This window comes from Hemibagrus wyckioides, linkage group LG08 (assembly GCF_019097595.1).
Source record: "Hemibagrus wyckioides isolate EC202008001 linkage group LG08, SWU_Hwy_1.0, whole genome shotgun sequence".
Lineage (NCBI taxonomy): Eukaryota > Metazoa > Chordata > Actinopteri > Siluriformes > Bagridae > Hemibagrus > Hemibagrus wyckioides.
In genome coordinates this window covers 14,394,976-14,420,502 of record NC_080717.1, presented here as the reverse complement: position 1 = coordinate 14,420,502, position 25,527 = coordinate 14,394,976, and the positions used below count along the sequence as shown (strand labels likewise).

The window sequence follows — 25,527 nt, the reverse complement described above, 5'->3', positions numbered from 1 at the left end:
GTACCCCTGACCCCCAGTATGCATGCATATACACAGCACATGAATGAACAATATACAGCAGCATGGTGCACTAAATTACATAACACACTTCCTGCTGCTGCTCCCATTAATTATAATCATATTCCCCACTGTCCACATAGCCTAAATATCAAACTGTCAGTATTTTGTAATGGACTGTGCAATAAATATGTCCTACTGACATTTCCTCTAAAGTCCTAACTTTATTTCCTATGGTACATCAGTATTAAGTAGACGAGGAAGGAAAAGCAGAATGGGATGGGCTAGTTATAGTCATTCTCCTTCTCTCTCCCTCTTTCTCTCTCCCTCCGTCTCTTGGATAAATCCACACCCTGGTGGAGATGCAGAAGCACAGACACTAGCAAAGGCTTCCTTCACACACACACACACACAATCTCACTCTCTCTCCTTCCCTGCTTGTGGAAACAGCCCTTTTGTACCATACGGTAAGGCCTCCTCTATTTATATCATGCTTATATTTCTGTGAAAATATACCTAGAAAGAAAAATAAGCATACAATTAGGGACCAGGAAATGTGAATTAATTTGCAATTTGTTGAGAGGCAGACATGATGGAGGAAGATGAATGAACGCAGATAAGGAGAAAGAGAGTCAGGCAACGAGCAGGTTTTATGCTTTCTGCACAGAGGACAGACTCTGCTATGTAAAACACTAGAACTGATTACTATAGCGGCAGAGAAGAGAGAGGGGTGCTGCAAAAGAGTGCATGGTGTCGTGAATAAAGCAGAATATAAGGAGAAAAATAGATTATATGTAAGAAAAGAAAGAGAGTGCCAGTTGGATAAGTGAGAAGGCAATGTGTAAGACACATGAGAGCAAGAATTCAATACTGCTTATTTAGCTTTGGGTATACCATTTCATTTATTCATTTATTACTTGAATAATTTCAATCAACATTATGAAAATTAGAAATAAGAGGAAGACTAATTTTCAGTATGTCACTAGTTGCTATAATTTTAAGTTGCTTCAAGGATACAACGCAAGGTCAAAGCTTTTCATTTTCCAGTAAATTACTACCTCTATTCACAGCTAGCATGTCTGACAAGCCAGATCTCACAGAGATTGCCAGGTTTGACAAAACCAAGCTGAAAAAGACAGAGACAAAAGAAAAGAACCCTCTGCCAACCAAAGAGAGTAAGTAAATTCCAGAGAACAGCATGCAGTATATCCTGTAGGTTTGGGGTGTGGTAGGGTGCTCTGCTCTAGCTTTCACCCTTCAGCTGCAATGCTTTATTCATCCTGTCTCTTCTCACAGATTAGCTTCCTCATTTGTAATTTACCTCTAATCCTGCTCCTTCCATTGTTTTCTTTTTCATAAAAGCACCTCCTTTCTCCAACATAAGGCTGCAGTCTGCATGCAGCATCCTAGCCCATTCAACCACATACTCTCATGCCAGTAGATAGGTGTCAGTAGAGAGTCAGCTCAACTTCTGCCAAAATCCTCCATCAGCAATGCAGCACAGGCTCTGGCACATTTCTGAAATATATTTATATAATTTATAATAAACTTTGTGTTAATGTTCCCTGAACAAAATGGAAAATGGGGACTGTATCAGTGTACTTACTAATACAGACAAAACGCACTTTGTTTCTCAGCTATTGAACAGGAGAGAAAAGGAGATACAAGCCGCTAACCTGATGGAGAAGAGGAAGGCCAAGCACAACAGATGCTCCTTTGATGACACATTATTAAATATTAACTATTTATGTTTCCTTTTTAAGTTTAGTGGGTATTACTGCCCCTTGTGATGCATGGTTACCATGGTAGTGTCACCTTCAGGAAAAAAGAGCGACATAGGATAGTGTTTGAACATGGATCTTTTAACAAATTCAATTAATAGCAATTTTCTAAATAAAAATCTTCATGAAATAAAGACAAAATATGAACACACAATCAGAGCAATGTATGTGGTGACTAATTTTTAAACCCATAGTAGTACATGTGGTTAATTGTGTCAGTAATGTTCAGTCTTAAATTATTTACGTACTAAGAATTGGGAATATGATATGACACAATGCTGTTTTATGAATTATCTGCTATTTTAGTTGTTTGTTAGTCATGTTATCATATAGCCTGCCTAGCTGTGAAAACAAACTGGGTGTTCTGAGGGTTATAGCCATTATAGTGATAAGCTGCTGCTCTGTTATCAACTGCCAAAACCTCGCACAAAACATTCTACAATGAACTGCACAATATGTTTTTCAGTGGATATTACAACAATGGGCAGTTTCATACATGATCAAATGACTGAAATGAATTATGCAACCAAAAATGCATTACACTGAATTTGCACTAGGAGTATGGCTGTTAAACATAGATAGATAGATAGATAGATAGATAGATAGATAGATAGATAGATAGATAGATAGATAGATAGATAGATAGATAGATAGATAGATAGAATGTATAAAATGAATAGTTCAATTTTGAACTTTAAAATATAGACTTTTACTTAAGGAGTTTTCTTTAGTCCAGTCTTCTGTCGAACACTGAGCCCTGTATTTAATTGCAGGTGAAGTTTGGTCTTAATAACTAAAAGCACCAAAACTCTTCCTGTATATTCTAACAGTTATGGTAATATAATATTTGGAGAGGGATCTTGGACCCCCAGTCCATGAATATCAGATCAGATTCAGCTTTAATTTCACAATATTTATATCAAGATCTGTTAAACAAAACCTTTTGTTTGGACTAAAACATTTTTCAAACTGCTCAAAAATGTTGGAAAATGTAACTGGCGGGTGTTTCTTGTTGCCCAGATGTGCCCTATAAATTTGACTGGTCACATAATTGATAGCTCTGAATATCTATTCTTGATTTGAGCCCTGGGATTTGCCTGTGAAGATTGCATTTGTTGATGAAAAGCCAACAGGAGTACCAGAGAGCTGTCAATGGGAGAAGTCACAAATCATTTTAAGGATGAGAAAAACCGAAAATCAGAATCACTACACAAGCACAGGGTGTAGCCAATTAAATGATATAAACAAAAATAAAGACCATGGTCAGCAAATGAAAACAACTGCAATTAATGACACTAACATTGTGAGAGCTATGAATGAAATCCCAAAAGCAATCAGTAAAATCACTGACAACCTCCACAAAGCAGATGTGAAAGTATCACAATCTTGATACTTTCATAAACTTTTAATGATAAACTTTTCATAGAGACTAACAGAGTAATTGTAGACTAATAGAGACTCACAAGCTAATTTAGGCCATACCTATATTGAATCAGAAGGCCAGATTGTAATACACACACACAAAAAAATAACCTCTACCAAAGTAATGGAAAGGCCAAACTGTGGATTTGCTCGAAACATACTCATTGGTCAAGTATGGTGGAGGTAGTGTCATGATTTAGGCTTGCTTGGTTGCTTCTGGAATGGGCTCACAATAATATCTTTATTTATGATGTAACATATGACAGTAGAAGCAACATTTGTTCAAAAGTCTATAGAACCATTCTGTTTGCTAATTTACAGAGAAATGCATCCAATCTATCTGAGAGAAACTTCATCATTTAGCAAGACAATGAAAAATCACTGCCAACACAACAAAAGAGACGAAAGTGTAATGTTTTAGACTGGCCAAGTTTCCACTATGTTGGCAGTGAGTGAACATGGAAGGCTTTACATTGTCCTGTGCAATCACCAGAGCTTAACTCAGTTGAGAATTTCACCTCCTGAATGGGAGACTGGATGAAAAACATTACAAAAGAAGATTGCAATAGTTTGCTGAAGTCAGTGGGTTGCTGGATAGATAAACTTATTGCAAGCAGAATATATGCAAAAAACTGTTTCAATAAATTTGAACATCTAAAGATTCTGTGGTCTGCCACCATAGGTGTCATATTCTGATGTCAGATGTCAAAGTTGTTTGAAAGTAAATTAAAGCTGAAATTTGAATTCAGTGTCCAGCAATAATAAAATAGATGGTCTTATCATTCCAATACTTTTGGGAATTCTAAGAATTTTACAATTTACAATTACAATTATTGATTGTCTTATAGTGACTTCTAATTAAACAAGTGACACATTTAATTTGATTTTGTACCAAGAAAAAGAAGTACAAGCATCTAAAAATTAAGAAATCACCATTAAATAGACCTAATAAAAGAAGCTCCCCTTGGATGAGATGCTAGTCCATCAGAGGTCACCCAGCAGTTTAGCACAGTCAATGCACATACCAACATGTTTCTTCAGATGTGAGTAAAAACTAGAGTAGCCAGAGAAAACCCACACAAATTCAGGGAAAACATGCAAAACCCCATATAGACAATAACCAAAACTTAAAAGTTATTAAATGCTTAGAAATTGATTGCTGATACTTTTTGTTCTTCTTTTTTTACAAGCAGCTTTTTTTTAATTCAGGAAAGAAAAAAAGACTGATGAGGGATCAACTGTTTATAGCTGCTTTAATCTAAGCAGTAACAGAAATGAGGTTAATTGTTTGAAAACTACACTCAAATTTACTAAATTTTAAACAAACATCTTACAGAAAACTTCACCATATACACAATTACAGGCTTTTCTTTGTTAAACAGCATATATTAATCTGCGCATTAAACTAAGCTTAGATTAAGTGCAGAGTTCACCATACAAGTCCCTGTGTATGAGCTGTTAAAAGAATGATAGATTATTAGAATAAGCACATTAATATAAACTATGTTGCAGTTGTACCCATCAGATCCATGCTATTACAAAATAATGAATGAACACCTGATTGGAGAACTATTTGTCACTTACAAAGTCACTTACAAAAGTGCCTGCCAAATGATTAAAAATAAATGAAGAATAAAATAGCACTGAGCTGATTATATAGCCAAATAGCCCAATATTTGATTAGATAGAATACATTTACAAAACATTGGAATTTTAAGAGGATTAAAGGGGCCTCTGGCTGCAAAAAGTTTGAGAACCATTGCTCTAGTCTAAACAAAATCTTCCAAATTTACAATCCTCCACTACATGCCACAAGTCTATCAATTTGTTGCTTTTATTTTATTTTATTTATTTTAAAAAAAAAGATATAGTGGAGATGGTGGTAGAACTCACTCTTCAGTGCAGGATTTATTTCATTTCACACTTATAACAGTGCTGGCTATGGTTTATAACATGAACACTGCAGGCAAGCAATAAATAAATAAAAACACTTCTAATGTTTACATGTCCAGTTTACTCTGAGAGCCAAGTGAAGTGCATTTGTCCAAGTCTACTAGTTTAGTTTCTCTCACAAACTGCGTTAGATTAGCTCACTCATAAGTCTACTTATTTATTTCAGTCCACACCTTAAGGTTTGCTAATGACTTGTAAGGAATCGCACCTTGGTCGCCTTTGATGCCTGTACTGTATGTGATGGTTTAATGAACGCGCAGCGAGCATGGCGTCAGTGCTTCAAACACACACTCGGTCGTCTGGGTTCAAGACCCGCGCCACATGTTTTATTACCCGAGGTATCAGACTAAAAATTCCCAATTAATACTGGCCTCAGAGCACGCTTAATGGAGAAAACAAAAGACACTGTTGCTAAAAGTTACACCATGCTATAATTCGTTAATATGGCTATACATAGCTACTTTTCGCTATGGTAGTTTCAAATATAGATAACTTTTATACAAGTTGCATTCTGATTGCGCTACAACGCAGTACCACAATGCACAATGCCACCACTTTGACTTAATTAACCACACCTGAGTTTCTCCCTGTGTATACTCAAAATGGAAACCTTTTGCCTCAAGGTAAGCTTGGACATGAGTTACTTTTTTGAGTAGAGACGACTAGCTCCTATTGCTACCGCTGTAGTTGTCAATCGATATATCAAAAACGCCTCAGGCGTTGAAATGTTATTTCGTAGTTTGCTGCCCAATAAATCCATTCAAAAACGATGGCTTGTCGGCATAAGTGTTTGCATGTTACAGCTCAATGGGCATCAAAGTTCACGGCTTAACAGGTCCTTATGTTTTTTTGACAAGTAGGTGTGGGAGTTTGGGTTTCAGCCGCTGTGAGAGCTTGATGTCGCCGATAACCAATTAGTGCGGATTATCCTCACTTGCGCGTCCCACCATTGTCTGAAACGGGCTGAGCCAAGTGGCTCGGGAGCTTATCTATTGTCTGACCATTAAATCAATGCTGTTCTTAAAGTGATTTTGATTGGGTCATGATTTGTGGTTTCTGCAATTAATCTTTTCATGAGAGCCGATATGAAGTCACATTTCCATATAGAAATAATTACAAAAGTCATCGAAAGTAGTTAGAAGCTAAATAATTTTGTCGATTTATTCCCAAGCCCATTAATCTATACACACATTCCCCTATCTCCCATTTAAATAGATTTTTTTTTCACTTATTGGGTCTCTTCTAAATGTAAAAACTTGGGTAAGTTTTTACATTTTGAGACGTTGAAATCATATCACAACTAGTCTGGTGAAAAACTCCTCTATGGAAACAAAGAGATAATGCCAACATATAAAAGTAAATTCCGGGCTTATAAACGTAACTATGCAGTGCACGATATCATACTTGATGGTGAATGTTATAAACAGTGAATTATCAATAGAAATAAATCTACACATTAGTGTTTTAAAATCGCCCCAGATTGGTCCCTAGGTTATTCTATTAACATCCACATGACAAAGTCGCTGATGTTATTTACATGGCCCTTAGCGTGGCGTTTTTATTTTTTTGGCGTTTCGTAAACGACGTTAAAGAGCCATTTAAATGCTATTCACAGTCAACAGAGATATATTATAACAGATAATCCCAAATTACAAAGAATTACAAATTTAATGGAAAATGCTAAATGACTGTGTATTGTCTAAGTGGACTACACGTCTCCAATAGACAACAGACATTATGCAAATTCATGTGTAGAATATTGTACACATTAACACATCCTAATTGTTTCTTTATTTATTTGAAGTCTGATAAATAAATAAATAGATAGATAGATAGATAGATAGATAGATAGATAGATAGATAGATAGATAGATAGATAGATAGATAGATAGATAGATAAATAAATAAGGAGTAGTAGCAATTACTTCTCAAGCTTAAATGTTCGTCCATGGTAAAAGCAGAATATAATAAGGGGCTATTAAGCGTCACTTTGAAGTGCGGCTGCTCTACTGTTTCCCATGTCTGAACAAATCGCCATCGAATCACTAGATTTCACAGTGTAACGTCAAAGTTGGGAAAAAGCCTGTCATTCGAATTCGGCGACAGGTATAAATACCGTGGCCATTCGAGCCCGTCTTCAATTGCTTCGATCTCTTTCTGGATTACTCCATCAGTATTTAAGCCCTGGGTCACTGAACAGAGCATCCCAAAAGACTCGGAGGACGTATTGATAAAAATGGACTTTTGTCAGCTACTCGCATCTTTGGTCCTGTCTGTATGCTGCCATGTATTGTCCACAACAGCATGGTACAGTCGTATTAATTCTCCTTATTCATATTTATTTTTATTATTATATTTATCAAGCTACTACTTTACGAACATAGAAAAAATACATGTTTAATGTTTCTTTGTTTCTGTTTTGCGTATTTAGGTCAGTGAATAATTTCCTGATGACAGGACCCAAGGCATATCTTATGTATGCAAGTAGTGTGCAAGCAGGGGCACAGCGCGGCATTGAGGAGTGTAAATACCAGTTTGCATGGGACAGGTGGAACTGTCCTGAGAGCGAATTACAACTGTCAACACATAAAGGATTGCGAAGAGGTATTGACAATAATAAGAGCATTACATTAAATATAAAAAAATAATAATAATAAAAAGTGTCGTCAAAAACTTTATTTTAATAAACACCTTTCTTTCTTTCTTTCTTTCTTTCTTTCTTTCTTTCTTTCTTTTAGCTACCAAAGAAACAGCTTTTGTACATGCTATAAGTGCTGCTGGAGTTATGTATACATTGACCAAGAACTGCAGCATGGGAGACTTCGATAACTGTGGCTGTGATGACTCAAAAACTGGAAAAATAGGTAAGCTTGATTCGGTCCAAATATTTCTCCAGAAAACATACACAGAATATCAAAATAACATGCCTTACAGTCGAAACAGTTCTTATAAGGTTCTGAATGTGTGTCTTCACAGGAGGTCGAGGCTGGATTTGGGGTGGATGCAGTGATAACGCTGACTTTGGTGAGAACATTTCTAAGCAGTTTGTGGATGCGCTGGAGAATGGTCACGATTCACGCGCTGCTGTAAACCGCCACAACAACGAGGCTGGCAGACTTGTAAGTCTAAATATCACATTTCAATGATGATTATATTATATTATATTATATTATATTATATTATATTATATTATATTATATTATATTATATTATATTATATTATATTATATTATATTTCCCAATCAGGCTATCAAAGCAACGATGAAGAGATCATGCAAGTGTCACGGAGTGTCTGGAAGCTGCAGCGTTCAAACGTGCTGGATGCAACTTTCTGACTTCAGGGATGTTGGCAACTACCTGAAAATCAAATATGACCAGGCCCAGAAGCTTGAGCTGGACCAGCGACGCATGCGCACTGGGAACAGCGCTGAGAACCGTGGCGCGATCGCAGACACTTTCAGCAGCATTTCGCGCACCGAGCTCATACACCTAGAGGACTCCCCAAATTACTGTATAAAAAATCTGAGCCTTGGTCTGCACGGAACTGAAGGCAGGGAGTGTTTGCAGAATGGCAATAATTTGTCGCAGTTTGAAAAGCGAAGCTGCAGAAGGCTGTGCCATGAGTGTGGCCTAAAAGTAGAGGAAAAAAGGATAGAAATCGTGAGTAGTTGTAACTGCAAATTCCACTGGTGCTGTACGGTGAAGTGTGAGAAGTGTACACAATTCGTAAAAAAATACATTTGTGCAAAAAGGAATAAGAGCAATCGGCTACATAACGGTTCACGAAGGAGGCAGCGTGTACGTAGTTAACCTCCCCATGCACATCTGTTTAATCCAAAGTGTATATTTGTACATATTGACAATTATTTTAAAGCTGACATCAAGATAATGATATTCCTATCTTGTAAAAAAAAAGAAGCTCCATTTTCCTTGGCTAATTAATTTCCAGTACTTATGTTCTATATGTGCACTTTTTTTGTTCTTAAAATCAGATCACCGATTGGTTTGCTAAACCTTAAATAAATGTTTTTTATTTTAAACACAAACTTGCTTGACAATGTTTACTGCACCTGGGGTTAAATGTTTCGTTTCTTTTTTTATCTTAATGTACGATATTTTAACTCAGAAAGCATTAAATATTTCGGACATAACATGTTTGTATTTGTGTTTATTTTTAACTCTGAGCTACAAAAAGTTTGCTGGAGAAAAAAATGTATTGGCGCAGAGTATAAGCCATCTCCACGGTCCCTGGATCAATGCATAATTATCAATTATCATGTACTGCTGCCCGCAGAGAGAAATAAACACGATGATATTGATATCCTTTGAAGTTCACTAGAGGCGTTTCCTCCACTTCGATGGCAACTGTGGACCAATAGTATGTCAGGAATTCTGTAACAAAAGGTGACCCCCCCCCATCAGACGTGATGTGGATTGTATAAATTTCTGAAACCTGTTTCAACTGAAAGAACAGATCATCATTTACTCTGGCAGCTACGTGATCTTGCAAAAAATGGCTTCCTCCTTTCTCTGGGCCTCAATATTCCTTATTTATCACAAAACCCTCCTAGGACACACATGGTAAGTATTCAAAGAAAAAAAAGAAAAAAAAGAAAACAGCTTATAGTTTGTTGCAATAATACCGCAAATGCTGCTTCTAATATTATGTTTGAATTTTTTTTTTCTCCTTTATAGGCTTGTAAACAATTTGCTCATGACTGGACCAAAAGTAAGTAAAATGTGTCTCGTTTTTTACTATAAGAGGTTGTGCTTTACTTCAAACACTTAATGATGAATTATCTAGTCAATAATTGAAAAGTACATTCTCTACAAAACTTGCCTAGCAATATTTGGTAAACCATTTTCCTTAAATAAAGTCTTCTGTTTTCTTATATCGACAGGCTTATTTAAGCTACACGAGTAGTGTTCTTGCTGGAGCTCAAAACGGAATGCAGGAATGCAAGCACCAGTTTGCGTGGGACAGGTGGAACTGCCCGGAGAGCACGTTTCACCTCTCAACTCACAGACGGCTCAGAAGTGGTAAGATGCAAAATAGAGACTGGCTGTGCACGTATATCGATGCTCTTTAACGTTAGGCCAGGTGTAACTTTAACTTGATTTCATGTGTATTCTTGTAGCGACGAGAGAGACCTCGTTTGTCCATGCGATAAGCGCAGCTGGTGTCATGTATACTTTGACCAGAAACTGCAGCCTTGGGGACTTGGACAACTGCGGATGCGACAACTCAAGAAATGGTAAAATTGGTAAGAATAATTTTTACAAGTAATGTTTATTGCGGCTTTAAGACATACAAAGCTAGTCAATCAACAAATTATCTAGCACTTATCTGTGGTTATGAAAGTATTGTTGGCTAATCAACTCTGATGTTAGGGGGTCGTGGCTGGCTTTGGGGAGGTTGTAGCGATAACGTGGACTTCGGAGAGAGGATCTCCAAGCAATATGTGGACGCATTCGAGACTGGACAGGATGCCCGTGCTGCTGTCAATCTTCATAACAATGCAGCAGGACGTCTGGTACGTTCTGGCAAAGTTTATAAAAATATTATAAATATCAAGAATTATAAATTGTTATAATAAGCTGACAGCTAATGAAATATTTGTTGCAGGCAGTAAAAGCGACAATGAAAAGGATCTGCCGCTGCCATGGCATGTCGGAGAGCTGCGCCATGCAGACGTGCTGGATGCAGCTGGCCGAGTTTCGTGAGGTGGGCAATTATCTGAAAGTAAAGCACGATCAAGCACACAAACTTGAGCTGGACAAACGGCGCATGCGTGCAGGGAACAGTGCCGACAACCGAGGCGGCGCTATCGCGGACGCGTTCAACAGTATCGCACGATCCGAGCTTATCTACTTAGAGGATTCTCCTGATTACTGCGCGAAAAACCTGAGCCTCGGACTTCATGGCACGGAAGGCAGGGAGTGTTTGCAGAGTGGAAAGAATCTGTCTCAGTGGGAAAAGCACAGCTGCAGAAGACTGTGCCACGAATGCGGTCTGCGCGTCGAAGAGATCCGCACCGAGATAGTGAGCAGCTGCAACTGCAAGTTCCACTGGTGTTGCACCGTGAAGTGCGAGAACTGTACGCAGATCATAGTAAAGTACGTTTGTGCACGAAGACAAAGTGGCCAGGGTTACAACAGACGCAGACTTCGAGGACCAAAATAAATGTGACAATGTTTGGGAACTCAGTTGCAACAGATTTCCCTGCACTTCTCTTTAATATTTCTGGGTTATAGATCCTTCTACATTTTGTACAGATCGTTAAATGTATATTTAAATATTATAATAAATTAATTACACGAATGATGTATTTTCTGTTTTACTCTTTAATATAGATGACTGTTTATCAAATATATTTTCATTATGAGTAAATAGTCCCAAATTAGATTTCAATTATAACGAAGTGCACTTCACTTCAATCCACTGCACGAAAATGCATTCCCAAGCGGAACAGCATAACAGTAAGCAGAGCTTTCCAAATTTACAAAGCTAAAGAAGGAATTTATGTATCAAAAGCCAACAAGAGGGCTCAGTTAGTAATACACTACGGATCATTTTAGTGAACACACTTTGAGAAGATTAACGTGTCACTTTACACTCCGCCCTGGGCGTTCTCCTTAGGTTGATTAGCGTTAGGTTACTTTGATATGCAGACAGCACAGGACAATATGCATTCCACTGTAGAACAGGCATTATGTCGTGTTGGTATATAGTCCCACTTAAACAAGGCAATGGATCAGTTTGAGTTCATTTCACAGGCTTATGTGACTATAAGCAATATTCAATATTTCGTAAACAAAAAGATGAGTCTTTGCCTTAAAGTGAGCTATGATTTACCAAAAGGGCCAACCTAATCATGACATTGATTTCCAGTTAAATTATCTCTGGTTTTTAACCCTTAACTATTTCACTCTAATACATAGCTAATCTCTTCTGCTCAGTAGGACATGCCATAAATCTGCTGACCTGCCTGACCAGATGAGTGATGCTATACTAGAATCAGTAGGGGTCAGAATCCTGAGGAGACTGAGACAGTGGAAATGGGATTAGATAGGATGTTTTGTGTTTCCTTTTAACACTGATTTGCAACCACTAAAACATCAATGATTGTGGTCTTATGCTGGCATTGCTTTGCACATTCCTGACAGAAGATTTAGTATCATAAGTCAAACCATACAGGCACAAGTTATACATTTTCACTGAGGCTTCTATAGAGTTTCATGAGACACTTGTAACTGTTTTTCACCTGTGATTAAGTGAGTATTAATAGGTAATCATACACAACTATGATGCTGCTCTTATTTTATTATTTTGCTCTTATTAGGGGGCCTGAAATCTGAGACAAAATAACAACAATTCAAAGTTAATAACATCCATTCAATGTCTTCTTTCTTTTCACACAAATTCACCAGCTTGTCAAATAGTTCTTCCTCTCAGTTTGCCTGTTTAGCCTTCAGGGATACCATGTTTTCCCAGGCTGTCCTGCTGTGCTATAATGAATGAGGAACAAAATGGCCATCTTTCTAAATACAGTGCCAGGTTGTTATCCAAGTTAGCCACAGCCACCCAGAACGCCCCTCCCATTCTCTCAATGGCCATTCATATGGATAGAATTAGACTGTGATCTCTGTAAAGCCCTTTGGTTTTCCCCCTCTTCAAAACGCCAGCATGGAGGGTATGCCTAGTCTGTTCCATTACACAAAAGGCCCATTTCCTTTATGCTTAAAGCCTCCACATGCGCATGACAAAGATACGCAGAGCTTCATTGCTTCATCAGAAACCACTGCTGTGGCAAGCATTCCCTCAAATGAAGTAGTGACACCTCATTCTATTTATTATTCACCACAAGTTAGAAGGTCTCAGTCAAATTTGTAGGAACTGGTCAACAAGGAAGAGAGATTGGATTTTATACAAGAAATGTTTTTAGATAAGCTGAAACTTTTCAGGAGTTGGTTGTTTTAGATTTATATTATTTTGAAATTACGCATTTGATTTAGAATTTGAATGTCCAAACCGGGTACATGTAAAAATAAAATAAATAAAAAACAAAACAACAAAAAAATAATATCATCAATATATCAATATCAGTATTTGGAAGGTTTAAAGTAATTAAATGGGCAGGTCAACTTAAATCATTTCGTGTACTTGAGTATATGACAATATACTGTAGTAACATAAATACATGCACATAATTGACACGTTGCTTTTCTCAGATCTGTGAGACAAGACAGTCCCTCCCTTCTTTATGGTACTCTTTGTGGCTAAAAAGTGAGGCAGCAGCCTTGTGCAAAACCCCCTACAGCTGCAGTTTTATTCAGTTGGAGTCCTGCTGGCCTGGAGGCGAGTGATGAGCCTCCTCACAACTCTCACCTTGGTGAGAGGACAGGATGGGCTTAGCAGCTGGCCCACAGTTTCATTCCCACTGGGAATTTTCACCAGTTTTCATTTGGTATAGGCCATGCATAATGGAATGACCAGGGGTCAAAACAGCCACCGGCTTATATATAGATATGTGACCTATTCCTTAAGGTTGAAACCCTTCCATAGAGGTAATAAATAGATTTTTTTCAGTCACTGTTTTGTCTAGATAGATAGATAGATAGATAGATAGATAGATAGATAGATAGATAGATAGATAGATAGATAGATAGATAGATAGATAGATAGATAGATAGATAGATAGATAGATAGATAGATAGATAGATAGATACACTTAGCTCAAGACTATGGTAGGCAAGACCCATACACACAGTAATAAACAGAACCTAGACCAAGACTGAAACAGAAACAAATGAGCTTAGATAAGATATGTAATAATATAAAAATGTTGAGCATGATTATCATTGAGGTGGGGCAATGTGTGTGTACTTGGTAATGGGGTGGGAATGAGGGAGGGTAAACATCATATGAATATAATATGCTAATAATGGACAGCAAAAGCAGAGATGGCAACAAGGTACAGATTAAGTTTGTGATGGAGCAATCATTTTAATTGGAAAACATCACATTACTTCTCTCTTGTAATCAATAGCCTGGCATCAGGGGCACATGTAACTATTAAGATATTAATATGGGGTTTACAGAGAGGCACACAAACAGTGAATGCCTTTAGGCTAGTTCTTTATTACCCACTGTTTGCAATATTGTTTACAAATGTCAGGTAAGAAAAGGTAATTAGATTGAAATTACATGTAGCATAGCATAGAAAGCTACCCCAGTAGCAGTGTAACATTGATGTGTAGCTGTAGCACTACTAAAACTACTCTGATGACTATTAAAATATTCCTGTCCCAACTTATAATTTATTAGTTTTCATAATACCTTATAAATAACCTTAGAATTGTCACACTGCTCACAACACACATATATCTTTGTGGTCGTATGAACTTGTTACTAAAGTAAAGTGTCTGTTGCAGGGAAGGGCAATAGTTAATGCTATTCATCTAGCAAAATTTAATTGAATGAAAACGGATGGACACTCTTTCATTCCGATCTGTAAATACATTAGTTGTTGCATATGTATGCCATATTTATTTTAATGAATCACCCAAATCAAATAACCTAACACACTCCTTTGCTGCTCAAACAATTTGCCTCTGGGAATAATAAAGTTCTTTGAATCTTGAATCAATGCTTTCTAATAGTTTAAACAATGTGGCACATAGTTAAGTGTCATCACCAGAGGGCAGTAACTTGTCTAATTTGCATTACATGAGGTGTTTCAGTATATGGGTGCAATGACGTTATCCACACCTATCTGAGAGCTGAACTAGAGGAGTGATAAAAGGTGTTTTTTTTAGTATTTAAGCAGTAGTCTAGTATAGTGTAAATACAACCCAAAATAATTTTAGTTAAAACTGTATGACTGCAAGAATAAATCCTGCTGATTTTGTTATACACTACTCACAAAAAGTTAAGGATATTCGGCTTTCGGGTGAAATTTCACGATGCACCTAAAATGCACTATATAAAATTAATTTGACCTTCTCTACACTTTTGAATGCACATGTCCAACTGTTCAGTGTTTCAGTACTTTTTGCATAACTTGCTGTTCTCTAACAAGGTGCTTAACGGCAAAATTCACAACTGGTGTTTGATCCATGAATTGACCAATACATTTTCTGGTTCAGTTAGAATTGGTATTTAAATGGTCCTCTTCATCATGCTGTTCACATTTTGATATCATGAGACCAAGACCACACCTAACAATTGATCAACAGTACCTCGCCATTGTGAGGCTTCAAACAGGATGTTCTCAGAGGGAAGTGGTCACTAAGCTTAGAGGGTCACAGAGTGTCATCAGCAGGTTGCAACAGAGATACAGAGAGACTGGAAGAGTCACAGAAAGGCATAGAAGTGGACGTCCTTTGGCCACATCCCACGTTGATGACTGCTTCATTGTGAACAGTGCCCTGCGGATGATGAATGCAACTCAACTCCAGGCACATTTAAGGGAGGTGAGAGGCACCCAAGTGTCACGTCAGACCATTCAAAACCGTTTACATCAGTGTGGTCTGCGTGCTAGACGACCTGCAAGGGTACCTGACCACACCACCAGGCATAGGTGTCGGGCCAGGAAGCATTTATGCTGGACAAGGGACCAGTGGGCCTCAGTGCTGTTCTCTGACAAAAGTCAATTCATGTTTAGCAGAAATGATGGCCACCAACGATGTTGGAGACGGCAAGGAGAACGCTATGCATCAGCCACTGTTGTGGTGGTGTTACAGTTTGGGCAGGTGTGTCTACTCAATACAGAACTGCCCTACATCTTGTGAATGGTACAGTGACAAGCCAATACTACCTGAATAACATCATTAATCCAGTCATTGTGCCCCTGCATGAACAACACAGGCCTAATTTCATTTTCATGGACGACAATGCTCCAGCTCATCGAGGTTGCATCATTAGGGAACGGCTACTGGAGGCTGGGGTACCTCAAATGGAGTGGCCTGCACTTTCTCCAGACCTGAATCCCATAGAAAACCTATGGGATCAGCTGAGTCGCCGTGTAGAGGCTCGTAACCCTGCACCGCAGAACCTCAGTGACCTGAGGGCCGCCCTTCAAGAAGAGTGGAATGCCATGCCTCAGCAGACAATAAGTCGACTTGTGAACAACATGAGACATCGTTGTCCAGCTGTAATTGATGGTCAAGGGCACATGACAAATTATTGAGACATTGACATTTTTTGTTGTGGTATACCCACCACTGTTGTTGGCTTTTGTTTCAATAAATTGTTTGAGATGAGGAATTCACCATTGCATGCTTCTACTTAAATGCCCTACTTTCATGATATAATATCACACATAAATTTCACCCAAAAGCCAAAAATCCTTAACATTTTGTGGGTAGTGTAATTAACATTAGTCCTGATAACCCTATTATTGAAATAATGCCTTCTGCATCACTTAAAGCAGTTGCATTAGCTATTTGACCAAAATCTCACAGCAACTTTATGGACTCTGATGTGTTGTTATGTTGCATCCTTGAATGTAAAAACCTGTGTTCCCTCTACTGTAATGTCTGTGAAAAGCTCATCCCTCCTGGCCATAAAGAACTGGTAGGAACCCATGTAAACTTATATGCAGAAATTAGTCAAGTCATTTCATCATTGGCCCTGGAACAATGTTGTTATTGACCTTGGTACTAATCCACCCCCTCAAGAAACATACGTGATTGTAATATATATACCACATCTAAAAATGTCTGTGCCTAAGTCCGTTTCCAGCATTACCAAACTGCATAACTGCTATTTTACCTCCAGCCTTCAAAACTGCATAACTACTATTTTACTATGTATTTATATTTATTTATATTTTCCTATCCCCAAAAGACAGAGGCCCCCAGTTCATGTTCAAGCTAAGGAAAGTGTTCATGAAAAAATTAAGAAACTCTGTCAGTCTCACCTGAGGATATCAATCAAGGATATCGACAGGTCAACCAAGACACTGTCCATCACTGATGGGGTGGACAAACCACAAATTAATTAGTAAGCCCATGTATTTGACCGTACTGTTTGGCTGTGAGATGGATTATATGGAAAACAAAGAGTAAGGATTTTAATCTGAAGATCCCCATCCCAGCTGTGAAACAATGAGGAGGCAGCATTATGTTGTGGGTGTAATGGTGCACTTTAGAAAGTACATGGCATCATGAGAAGGAATGATTAAGACATTAATCAACAGTTAAGACATTAACATAACAGTTAAAACGGTCACAACTCAGTTTTCCAGCAGAACAATGATCCTAAGCATGCCTCAAAAGCTGATTATTAAAATATACCTTAAATGACTAAAAACCTGAATCCCACGGTAAAAAAAATATATGTAAGAGCAAGAATACTGGATTTGACTCAAGGTCACAAAAAAAAAACCCAATGAATATGCTCCCTCCTCTTGTCAACTTGGGGTAGACTTCTCAACTACCAGTTCCTTCCCAATTTTAAGGAGTGAAACTAAATGGCAGAGCACAGCATCAGAATCAGCAAAGTGCCATTTTAAATGAGTTATACTGTATATACAAGTATATGCTTTAGATCAATCATTAAACAGACATATTTATATGTTAGATCTAAAACATTGTTAAAAGGCAATGCCACCACGTACTAGCAAATGATTTGTAAACTTTCAGTCCACTGAAAGTCTGAAGAAGTAACAGTTGAAGAAGTTGAAATAAATCTGTTCCTTAACTATTATTTTGAAACTTTGAAACTCTTATGAACTAGCAAATTTACTCAACACAGGACATGTAAGGTAAGTAGCAATGTGATGATTTGTGAAAAATTTAGTAGGTAAAAATAATGCTAGTCAGCCCATGTTCTTGTTTCATGTATGTATTGCAGCAGGTTGGGGACTTTGCACCACCAGAAAATATATAAACCAACTGGAGCATGTTATGTTTAAACACACAAATGAAATATTTTGCCTTGCCTTATTGCTTTGCTCTTGGTTTTGTCAGTAAAACCCTATTGCATTTGGATCCAAATTCGTGCACCTTACATACTCGTTCCTTAACAGATTAATTTCAAGTCAATATTTCTGTTGAACAAATGCAATAGGCCAAAATACCAAAGTGGTGAATAAACAGATATGTCGTCATAAATAAACACCATAATAACATTAAAAAAACATAATAGCCCAGGCGGAGTATTGCTAAATTAATTGTCTAAAAAACCACAAGATGGCAGTATTATCTCATAAATATGTGAATGCTTTAGTACAAACTAGCCTGTAACCAGTAGTGAAACTAATTCTGCTTTGCATTATATTCTACTTTAATACAATTTTCAGTATAAATTGTGCAAAACCTTCCAATACATTTTATATCAAATAAATCAGAGTGTTGTCTGGACACATGCTTAAATAGAAGAGATAAAACGTGGAAAATTTCAAAAATCATATCATGGTAAATATCACAAATTTGCTTACATTTATCTAGGACCCTAGAAATTGTGCATAATCTTGAATATCAAATATGATTTGCTTTAAATATTTTAAAATTCTTAAAAATCCTCTGTGTATTTTATTTCTGTAAAAAATATTTAATATAAATAGCATAAAGACTGTCACAGACTTGGACAAATTTTCAGCTTACTAACCACCAAAAATAATAATAACAAAGTTTAGCCTAGAAAATAAAAAGCTCATGGAAAAGCTCATAAAATAATGCATTTATTGTCACTTCAGTACAATACATAAAAATCTTGCATGGTACAAAATAAAAGGCAACATTTACAAAATACAATCAGTTACAATCAGTTTGTAAACAGAATGGTGCCTTCAAAAGCAGCTGTAGCAGAAATGGTAAATGGTAAGGCTAAGCCGTATCTTTAAACAGCTTTCAACCACTAAAAAATTATAATGTTCAGTCAAACCAAACATACTATTCTTTTTCAAGAACTTATCATGGTACATGGAACATACTGGACCAACTATTACAAAATAGTATTACAACTATTACATAAGTTATCCCAACTATAGTTCACTCTGCCAATTCTGGAGATGCTATTAATTCTGTCGAGTCTTCTACACTAAAGTGCAGACAAGCCACTTTATCAGGGTGTGTAACACAAACAGTTAAATTACACTGCAGCAACTGAGTCTTCACTGAAAACAAAGAAGGAAAAATGGATCAAACTAGACAATGAAGAACAAACTATTAGAAGTGCTCAACTCAACTGGAATAAATATTAGAGTATTAGAGTATTAGCAAACAAATAGTTTGTTTGTAAAATATGTTGTAAACAGTATAAAAATCGACATTGTGGTCCTGAATGATAACAAACCTTTGTAGCAAATAAAAGTTAAATTTAGCAGCATAGTGGTTTATCCTTTGGTCCCATCCATTAAGTCATGCGGCGCCTTTATATTAAATATGCCTCCCATTTGACTTTCCTCTTTTTTGCAGCTAACCTTCACAACCGAGAGTCATCAGCAAATGTTAATCAGGGTCATAGCACTCGTGTTTTGGGAGTTTTGCCTAAAGCAGTTTGCCAACCTGTGACCTGTGCTGTATCAGATCACCTAAAAATGTACTGCCCTAGGGTAAAACACTGTCTTCATATTCTTACCAAGACTTTTTTTTTTTTTTCCAATTAAAGCGGTGTCCTCTGTTGCAAGCTACCACACAGGGCCCATACACCAGACAAAAGAATGTGATCAATGCACTTTTCACACAAGCATGGTTGGAAGAACAATTGTCATATAACTGTGGTGTAAATACATGCATTACATACATGCATGTATCATTATTAAAAAATCTTTTGACACATTTTTAATTATAAGATGTGTAATAAGATGGCACAGTATGTACAATTCCATCAATTAAGGTTAAAAAATACTATTCCCACATATCGATTGCATCAAATCTAAATAAATATCAAATCAGACCAGAGCTTTGTGTACCTCATGGTACACAACATATTTCATTCATCTGTCTGTTCTGTTTAAAATAAATGAAGATTAAATTATAGGTTTATTGAAAAATTGGTTTATAAAGATTGTCTATAAGCTAGAAACATTTACATGTTTAGTTATAATCATTTGTTATAAACTTTAGATAAATAAGTCTAGTGGTTATTTGGTTTTGATATTTCGGTATTCACACTTCAAAACTGCATTTGTTTTTAATGTGTTATCAAATCATGAAAACTACTGAATGATATGAATTGCTGTATTTCCTACCCTCCAAATGATCCAAAGTGTCAGAAATAGTATCCAACTGCATGAGAATGTAATCCAGATCAACAGTGGAAGCATCGAGCACAGTATCAGTGGACATTTCCATTTTCTCCATCTGATCAAATAAAAAAATTAACAAATATTGAATAAATCCGTTCAAATGTAACAGAATGAAAGAAAACTCACTGCCATCACAATAAAACTGTGCCCAGTCCGACATGCTATATGTAGACTGTCATAGATGTGTGTTCTATAGACCAAAACCTGCATTGAAAGGCAATAGATGGAAAAAAAAAATTAATAATGAAACAATTATTTCGGCAGAAATCTAAAACGTATCTCTACCACAAAATTATAAACCACACTGAACGCATTTCTTTCATTTCTTTTTTTTATTATTGACATTACTAACAAACAGCTGTCAAACAAACCTATGTGTGTTTTAAGATATTGTCCTAGCAGATTAAATCGATGTATTCAGTTAAATCCTGCGTTCACTCCTGGGCTGTTTTTTGGTTTGCATCTGTAGATTGATCAACTAGGTTGTCTCCAGAGCCGCAGATAACAGCTTTACACTGGACGAATTCGTTCTCCAGCCTCTTGAGGGATTTTGCGAGTTGAGGATCAGTCCTCACTACCACCATGTCGTACGCCATCCATGTTAGATTCACTGGGAGCAGAGAATTGCAATCTGTTATTACACTGATAGGGCAGTGATCTTTTCTTTCGCAGAACACTACTTCTGATTTGCTATGTATGTGTCACCTGAAATATTCTCCATCTGCTCGGTCATCCTCTCTAAATCTTTACCGAGTTCAAATGTTTCACGACCAAAATCTTCGCAATGTTCGCCAGCAGAAGCATTGTCAACCATCTACAACCCGACATAAGCAAGCTACCCAGGTTAGCGAGTGCTAGCTGAACTACGCAATATTCAACCATATATGCACACATCTTTTAAAGAAAAAGCAAATTAAAGCCAGTGAGTTATTCCTAGTAAATAAGCAGTCTAAAATTGTCTGGTAACCGACTCGATTACTACTTACTTTTTATGTGCTAACTAAAAATCTACCTAGCTATCGTTGAAGCTTAAAGAGTTCGCTAGCAAGCTAAGATACCAGTTTAGCTTTTGCTTAGTTACAGATAACAGTATATACAATTTGTATAAGCAATTTAATCACCTTGGAATAGGAACTTTCGATGGTTTAAATGAAGTCAAATGTGAGTTTTGTGAGAGTCTACTAAGGTCTTTTAAGTTATTTTATTTATTTTTTTTAGAACAGTTTCTCCCCGTATCCACGGCCACGCAAATCTCTCGTGATCATGAAGCACGCGCGCAAATTTAACGGCATAGCAGAAACGTCATTATGCGTTCACAATATATGTGCTGCTAAAATAATGACAATTTCTTACAGGCGGGTCTGCATGTCCAACAGTGAATATAGTGCATAAAAAGGGGAGTGGTTGTTTCCTAAGCTCCTAATAATCACCTATAAATAAACCTGCTGAAAAATCTATTTTGGTCTGACCAGCTACCAGTTTCCCAAGTACAGTCAGAGCTGGGCAAAATGATAGACCCTCTGATTAGACAGTTAGAAAATCTCAAACATTTATCGATTAATTCAGCCAAAAAATAAGTCTGGAAAATAATTAGGGCAGTGGTCACTCAAACTGTTAAGGCTCTGGGTTGTTGTTCAGAAGGTCACTGCCACTGTTGGGTCCCTGAACAAGGTCCACCTCCAGGGGTGCTATATCATACCCTGCGATCTGACCCCTAGTTCCTAAGCTGCAATACGTGACAAATTTCTCTGTGCTTTTATGTGTATGTGACAAAAAGCTTCTTCTTCATCTGCTTCTTCTTCTTCTTCTTCTTCTTCTTCTTCTTCTTCATAACAGCATAAAAAGATGATCTACCACCTTGACCATCATACCAATCTGGATTTTTCCAGCATGCAAATCACTAAAATGATAAATTCTATGCTGAATTCATAAAAAAATGAAACCTGCTTTAATCAAAAGCTAAATGAGTTCTCTTCCCTACTTCATTTAGGGCTTACTGTGGGTGTTTTTTGTTGATTGCACAAAGAAATACTATGTCACTGTTAACCACCATTTGGAATGGTGCTATTTGGCATGGTATTGAATTAGTCAAAAAATGAGCATGATTGAGAGGAAACCATACAAGAAGGATGGTTTCTAACCTAACCTCTTTAATACTTTAACAATAAAAAATGAATTAATAAAACAATAATATGCTATGTAATGATTTACACATGTTATTTATTTGTTTGTTTTGATTTAAATGTTTTGGGTCAATATAGATAACACTAAAATTATTATTCCAACACAAAACTTGGGATATTTTATTTGCACATTCATTTACTGAACATGATTAATTGACACCCGCCTCCCCATTCTTTTTAAAATGAAGCTTATATTGCATGATAACATGATATTTAGATTATTTTGACCTGAAAAATGCAGGTCTTTATTACTGGTCTTTGAAAAAAACCTATGTATCTATCTATCTATCTATCTATCTATCTATCTATCTATCTATCTATCTATCTATCTATCTATCTATCTATCTATATATATATATATATATATATATATATATATATATAATTTAGTCCTTGTCTCATTACACATTAAAAGCATACTGCAAATGGGTCCTTTAAATTACAAAAACAAAAAGCCTGACCAAAGAGTGAAAATAGTCATATAACTACAAAGAGAAAGCAACCAATAAGAAGAAAGAAGGGAGGTGCCAGGTATGCATGAATAAAACAGGTGTGTCGGGTGACAGAACTGACAAGAGTGCAAGGGCAAACAATGGCAGACTGAAGAATGAAAGACCTCACAACTAAGGATCTGTTTTTAAAAGAAGAGAGCATATTTCTGGACCATAGAAGATACAGTATTTAGCATCTGGAGCCACTTGAGCCATTTTAATCAAGATAGGAGCATCCTATGAAGCAATAATCATGACATCATATGAACAAGGTCAGTCTCCAACTCGATGTGGTCCACAGTTTCCGAGCTTGGGACAGGAGCCTCCAGAGCTGAGCCTTTACAGCGATAATTACTATCATCCTCCATCATTGCCAAGTCCACAGAGGACAAACCCCTCCTCATATGATCTTGGGGAATATGCAACTTCATCTTCTAACCCATACCTATGGTTCAGTGGTACTGGGATCAACACTTCTGCATATCTAGGTGGTGCACCAGGTCCTGCTGTTCCCTCCTTTGTACCACAGCACTATGGCATGCAGCGGCCCTACCTTGGGCAGGGAGGTCCCGGGGGTGCGGGTGGAGAACTGGGTTGGTTCTCCATACCTTCTCAGGAGGACCTAATAAAGCTGGTCAGACCACCATACTCATACTCTGCACTTATTGCAATGGCAATACATGGTGCCCCAGATCGGCGCCTGACTCTGAGTCAGATTTACCAGTATGTAGCAGAAAATTTTCCTTTCTACAATAAGAGCAAAGCGGGCTGGCAGAACTCCATTCGTCACAACCTTTCACTGAATGATTGTTTCAAGAAAGTTCCTCGTGATGAAGATGATCCTGGTAAGAACTCTTGAGTGTGTTTGTCATTTTCATTTACCTAAGCAATTTTGAATATTAGTGGGTAAGGATTTGTAGGAGGTTTTTTTTTCTTGGTGTGATATTCCAGACAAATTAATGTAAAATCCTTCTCTCTTACTTTTAAGGTAAAGGTAATTACTGGACCCTTGACCCAAACTGTGAAAAAATGTTTGACAATGGCAACTTCAGGCGCAAGAGGAAAAGAAAATCTGATGGTATTGCTGGAGAGGGCAGCTCTGGTGGAACTGGTAGCTCAGACGCAGGAGATGGGAGTGCGAGCCCCAAAAATGCAACGCTTGACATTTCAGCCTCACCTGAGAAAGCTTTGGCGATGGGTCCTCCCCCTTGCCTGAGCAACTTTCTGACAGAAATGTCTGGGTTATCAGCTGGGTCAGTGGAGGTGGGTGGAGAACCCATTAATCGCCCTATTCCTCTCAGCATGCCAGTGGATGGCACACAAAGAGCAACCCAAACACCAGGCTTCAGCTCCTACTCCTCTGGTTCCACAGTTCCTGAGTGGGTGTCTCCTCTCCCACCACCGCCTCCCATCTCCCCGTCAGGTTCTCATGCCACTTTAGGCTATAGCAGTCCTGGTCTAAACCAGTTCAGTGGCCATTTCTATTCTGGCTTGAACTCAACCAGCATTCTGTATCCCAGAGAGGGCACAGAGGTGTGATAGAACTGGACAAAAGCCAAGAGTCAATAAGAAATAACACAATCTGCATAGTGAACTCCTGGAATAGACTGCTTCACACTTACTACCAGTTGACTGGTTTTGGTTGAATGGCGAAATGGTCCCGTGAGTGTGAGATTACAGCAGATTCCCACAGGAACAGCTTAGTCAGCATCATGATGTGCGTGATACTAACAAAGGCCACCAGCACCTTCAGTGTGAGGTCTGTTGCTGACATTATGCCATTCCATCCAACCATCTTGCTGATCATATCATTAACTGTGAGCACTTGTACTAACACTGAACATGGCTTAAAAAAGTCTTTAACCAGCAGAGAAAGTGCATGGGGTGCAACATTCTTTATTGTACACCTGTAATTTGATACTTTCAGTTTTTTAAAGATTGCCTTGTTTGTTTGCTTAATGGAAAGTTGTCTTTTTACTTCTAATGGTGTGAGTAAATGTTGTACAAAGTTTTATGTGTGCCTGTACTTTTTTTTAAATAAAGAAATGTAAAAACTATCCAATGCTTTATCAACTGACCACAATAATGATTGACTATATCATAACTTTTAGAGAACTTTTAATGCAAAAATACTAGCCAACTAAATGCATGGCAGAAAAAGATAATTATTAAAAATGTGAAAGTAGTCTTGACCCATTTTTAATTCTCATTTTGGCAGATGAGTGTTTGTTAGAAAATCTTCCACCAATTTGTCAGTCGAGAATAATAATAAAATTAAATGATTTCCCAGATGCTTGTTTTAAAACTTGGATGATTTTAAGACCCTTGTTTTAAAATGTTTTAAAAGTTTAATTAAAATGAACATATTACATTGTTCCAGTAGCCCTTGTTACATTGTTAGGTACAAAAGTGATCCTTGATGGAAAGCATATGTAACTTCTAA

General features: G+C 37.3%; 5 protein-coding genes across 5 annotated transcripts; 4 read left to right on the top strand and 1 right to left on the bottom strand.

Moving 5' to 3' along the window:
• Nucleotides 1–309: 309 nt before the first annotated feature.
• On the top strand, nucleotides 310–1,937 carry tmsb2 (thymosin beta 2). Its single transcript, XM_058396365.1, has 3 exons — nucleotides 310–464; nucleotides 1,068–1,172; nucleotides 1,635–1,937. The coding sequence occupies exons 2-3, from the start codon at nucleotides 1,073–1,075 to the stop codon at nucleotides 1,670–1,672; spliced, it is 138 nt and encodes a 45-aa protein (XP_058252348.1). The 5' UTR covers nucleotides 310–464; nucleotides 1,068–1,072; the 3' UTR covers nucleotides 1,673–1,937.
• A 5,249-nt stretch (nucleotides 1,938–7,186) lies between these two features.
• Nucleotides 7,187–9,225, top strand: LOC131357398 (protein Wnt-8a-like). Its single transcript, XM_058396366.1, has 5 exons — nucleotides 7,187–7,460; nucleotides 7,585–7,757; nucleotides 7,892–8,017; nucleotides 8,130–8,272; nucleotides 8,400–9,225. Exons 1-5 carry the CDS (start codon nucleotides 7,390–7,392, stop codon nucleotides 8,961–8,963), a joined length of 1,077 nt encoding a protein of 358 aa, XP_058252349.1. The 5' UTR covers nucleotides 7,187–7,389; the 3' UTR covers nucleotides 8,964–9,225.
• Nucleotides 9,226–9,408: 183 nt separating this feature from the next.
• On the top strand, nucleotides 9,409–11,394 carry LOC131357396 (protein Wnt-8-like). The gene is made up of 5 exons (XM_058396364.1): nucleotides 9,409–9,882; nucleotides 10,055–10,193; nucleotides 10,292–10,417; nucleotides 10,545–10,687; nucleotides 10,780–11,394. Exons 1-5 carry the CDS (start codon nucleotides 9,802–9,804, stop codon nucleotides 11,335–11,337), a joined length of 1,047 nt encoding a protein of 348 aa, XP_058252347.1. The 5' UTR covers nucleotides 9,409–9,801; the 3' UTR covers nucleotides 11,338–11,394.
• A 9,397-nt stretch (nucleotides 11,395–20,791) lies between these two features.
• syce3 (synaptonemal complex central element protein 3) lies at nucleotides 20,792–21,224 on the bottom strand. Its single transcript, XM_058396316.1, has 2 exons — nucleotides 21,116–21,224; nucleotides 20,792–21,020 (listed from the first exon to the last, which is right to left on the bottom strand). The coding sequence occupies exons 1-2, from the start codon at nucleotides 21,222–21,224 to the stop codon at nucleotides 20,845–20,847; spliced, it is 285 nt and encodes a 94-aa protein (XP_058252299.1). The 3' UTR covers nucleotides 20,792–20,844.
• Nucleotides 21,225–23,173: 1,949 nt separating this feature from the next.
• Nucleotides 23,174–25,333, top strand: foxi3b (forkhead box I3b). The gene is made up of 2 exons (XM_058396456.1): nucleotides 23,174–23,929; nucleotides 24,073–25,333. The coding sequence occupies exons 1-2, from the start codon at nucleotides 23,338–23,340 to the stop codon at nucleotides 24,621–24,623; spliced, it is 1,143 nt and encodes a 380-aa protein (XP_058252439.1). The 5' UTR covers nucleotides 23,174–23,337; the 3' UTR covers nucleotides 24,624–25,333.
• The last annotated feature ends 194 nt before the right edge of the window (nucleotides 25,334–25,527 follow it).

What these genes read in the sequence shown, in the direction of transcription:
- tmsb2 (XM_058396365.1), top strand. Translation starts at nt 1,073, where the DNA reads ATGTCTGACAAGCCAGATCTCACAGAGATTGCCAGGTTTGACAAAACC. An exon ending in CCCTCTGCCAACCAAAGAGA is followed by an intron (nt 1,173 to 1,634) that starts GTAAGTAAATTC and finishes TTTGTTTCTCAG; the next exon opens with CTATTGAACAGGAGAGAAAA.
- LOC131357398 (XM_058396366.1), top strand. Translation starts at nt 7,390, where the DNA reads ATGGACTTTTGTCAGCTACTCGCATCTTTGGTCCTGTCTGTATGCTGC. An exon ending in GTATTGTCCACAACAGCATG is followed by an intron (nt 7,461 to 7,584) that starts GTACAGTCGTAT and finishes TTGCGTATTTAG; the next exon opens with GTCAGTGAATAATTTCCTGA. An exon ending in CTCAAAAACTGGAAAAATAG is followed by an intron (nt 8,018 to 8,129) that starts GTAAGCTTGATT and finishes GTGTCTTCACAG; the next exon opens with GAGGTCGAGGCTGGATTTGG.
- LOC131357396 (XM_058396364.1), top strand. Translation starts at nt 9,802, where the DNA reads ATGCTGCTTCTAATATTATGTTTGAATTTTTTTTTTCTCCTTTATAGG. An exon ending in TCACAGACGGCTCAGAAGTG is followed by an intron (nt 10,194 to 10,291) that starts GTAAGATGCAAA and finishes GTATTCTTGTAG; the next exon opens with CGACGAGAGAGACCTCGTTT. An exon ending in CTCAAGAAATGGTAAAATTG is followed by an intron (nt 10,418 to 10,544) that starts GTAAGAATAATT and finishes CTCTGATGTTAG; the next exon opens with GGGGTCGTGGCTGGCTTTGG.
- syce3 (XM_058396316.1), bottom strand. Translation starts at nt 21,224, where the DNA reads ATGGTTGACAATGCTTCTGCTGGCGAACATTGCGAAGATTTTGGTCGT. An exon ending in GCAGATGGAGAATATTTCAG is followed by an intron (nt 21,021 to 21,115) that starts GTGACACATACA and finishes CTCTGCTCCCAG; the next exon opens with TGAATCTAACATGGATGGCG.
- foxi3b (XM_058396456.1), top strand. Translation starts at nt 23,338, where the DNA reads ATGACATCATATGAACAAGGTCAGTCTCCAACTCGATGTGGTCCACAG. An exon ending in TCGTGATGAAGATGATCCTG is followed by an intron (nt 23,930 to 24,072) that starts GTAAGAACTCTT and finishes CTTACTTTTAAG; the next exon opens with GTAAAGGTAATTACTGGACC.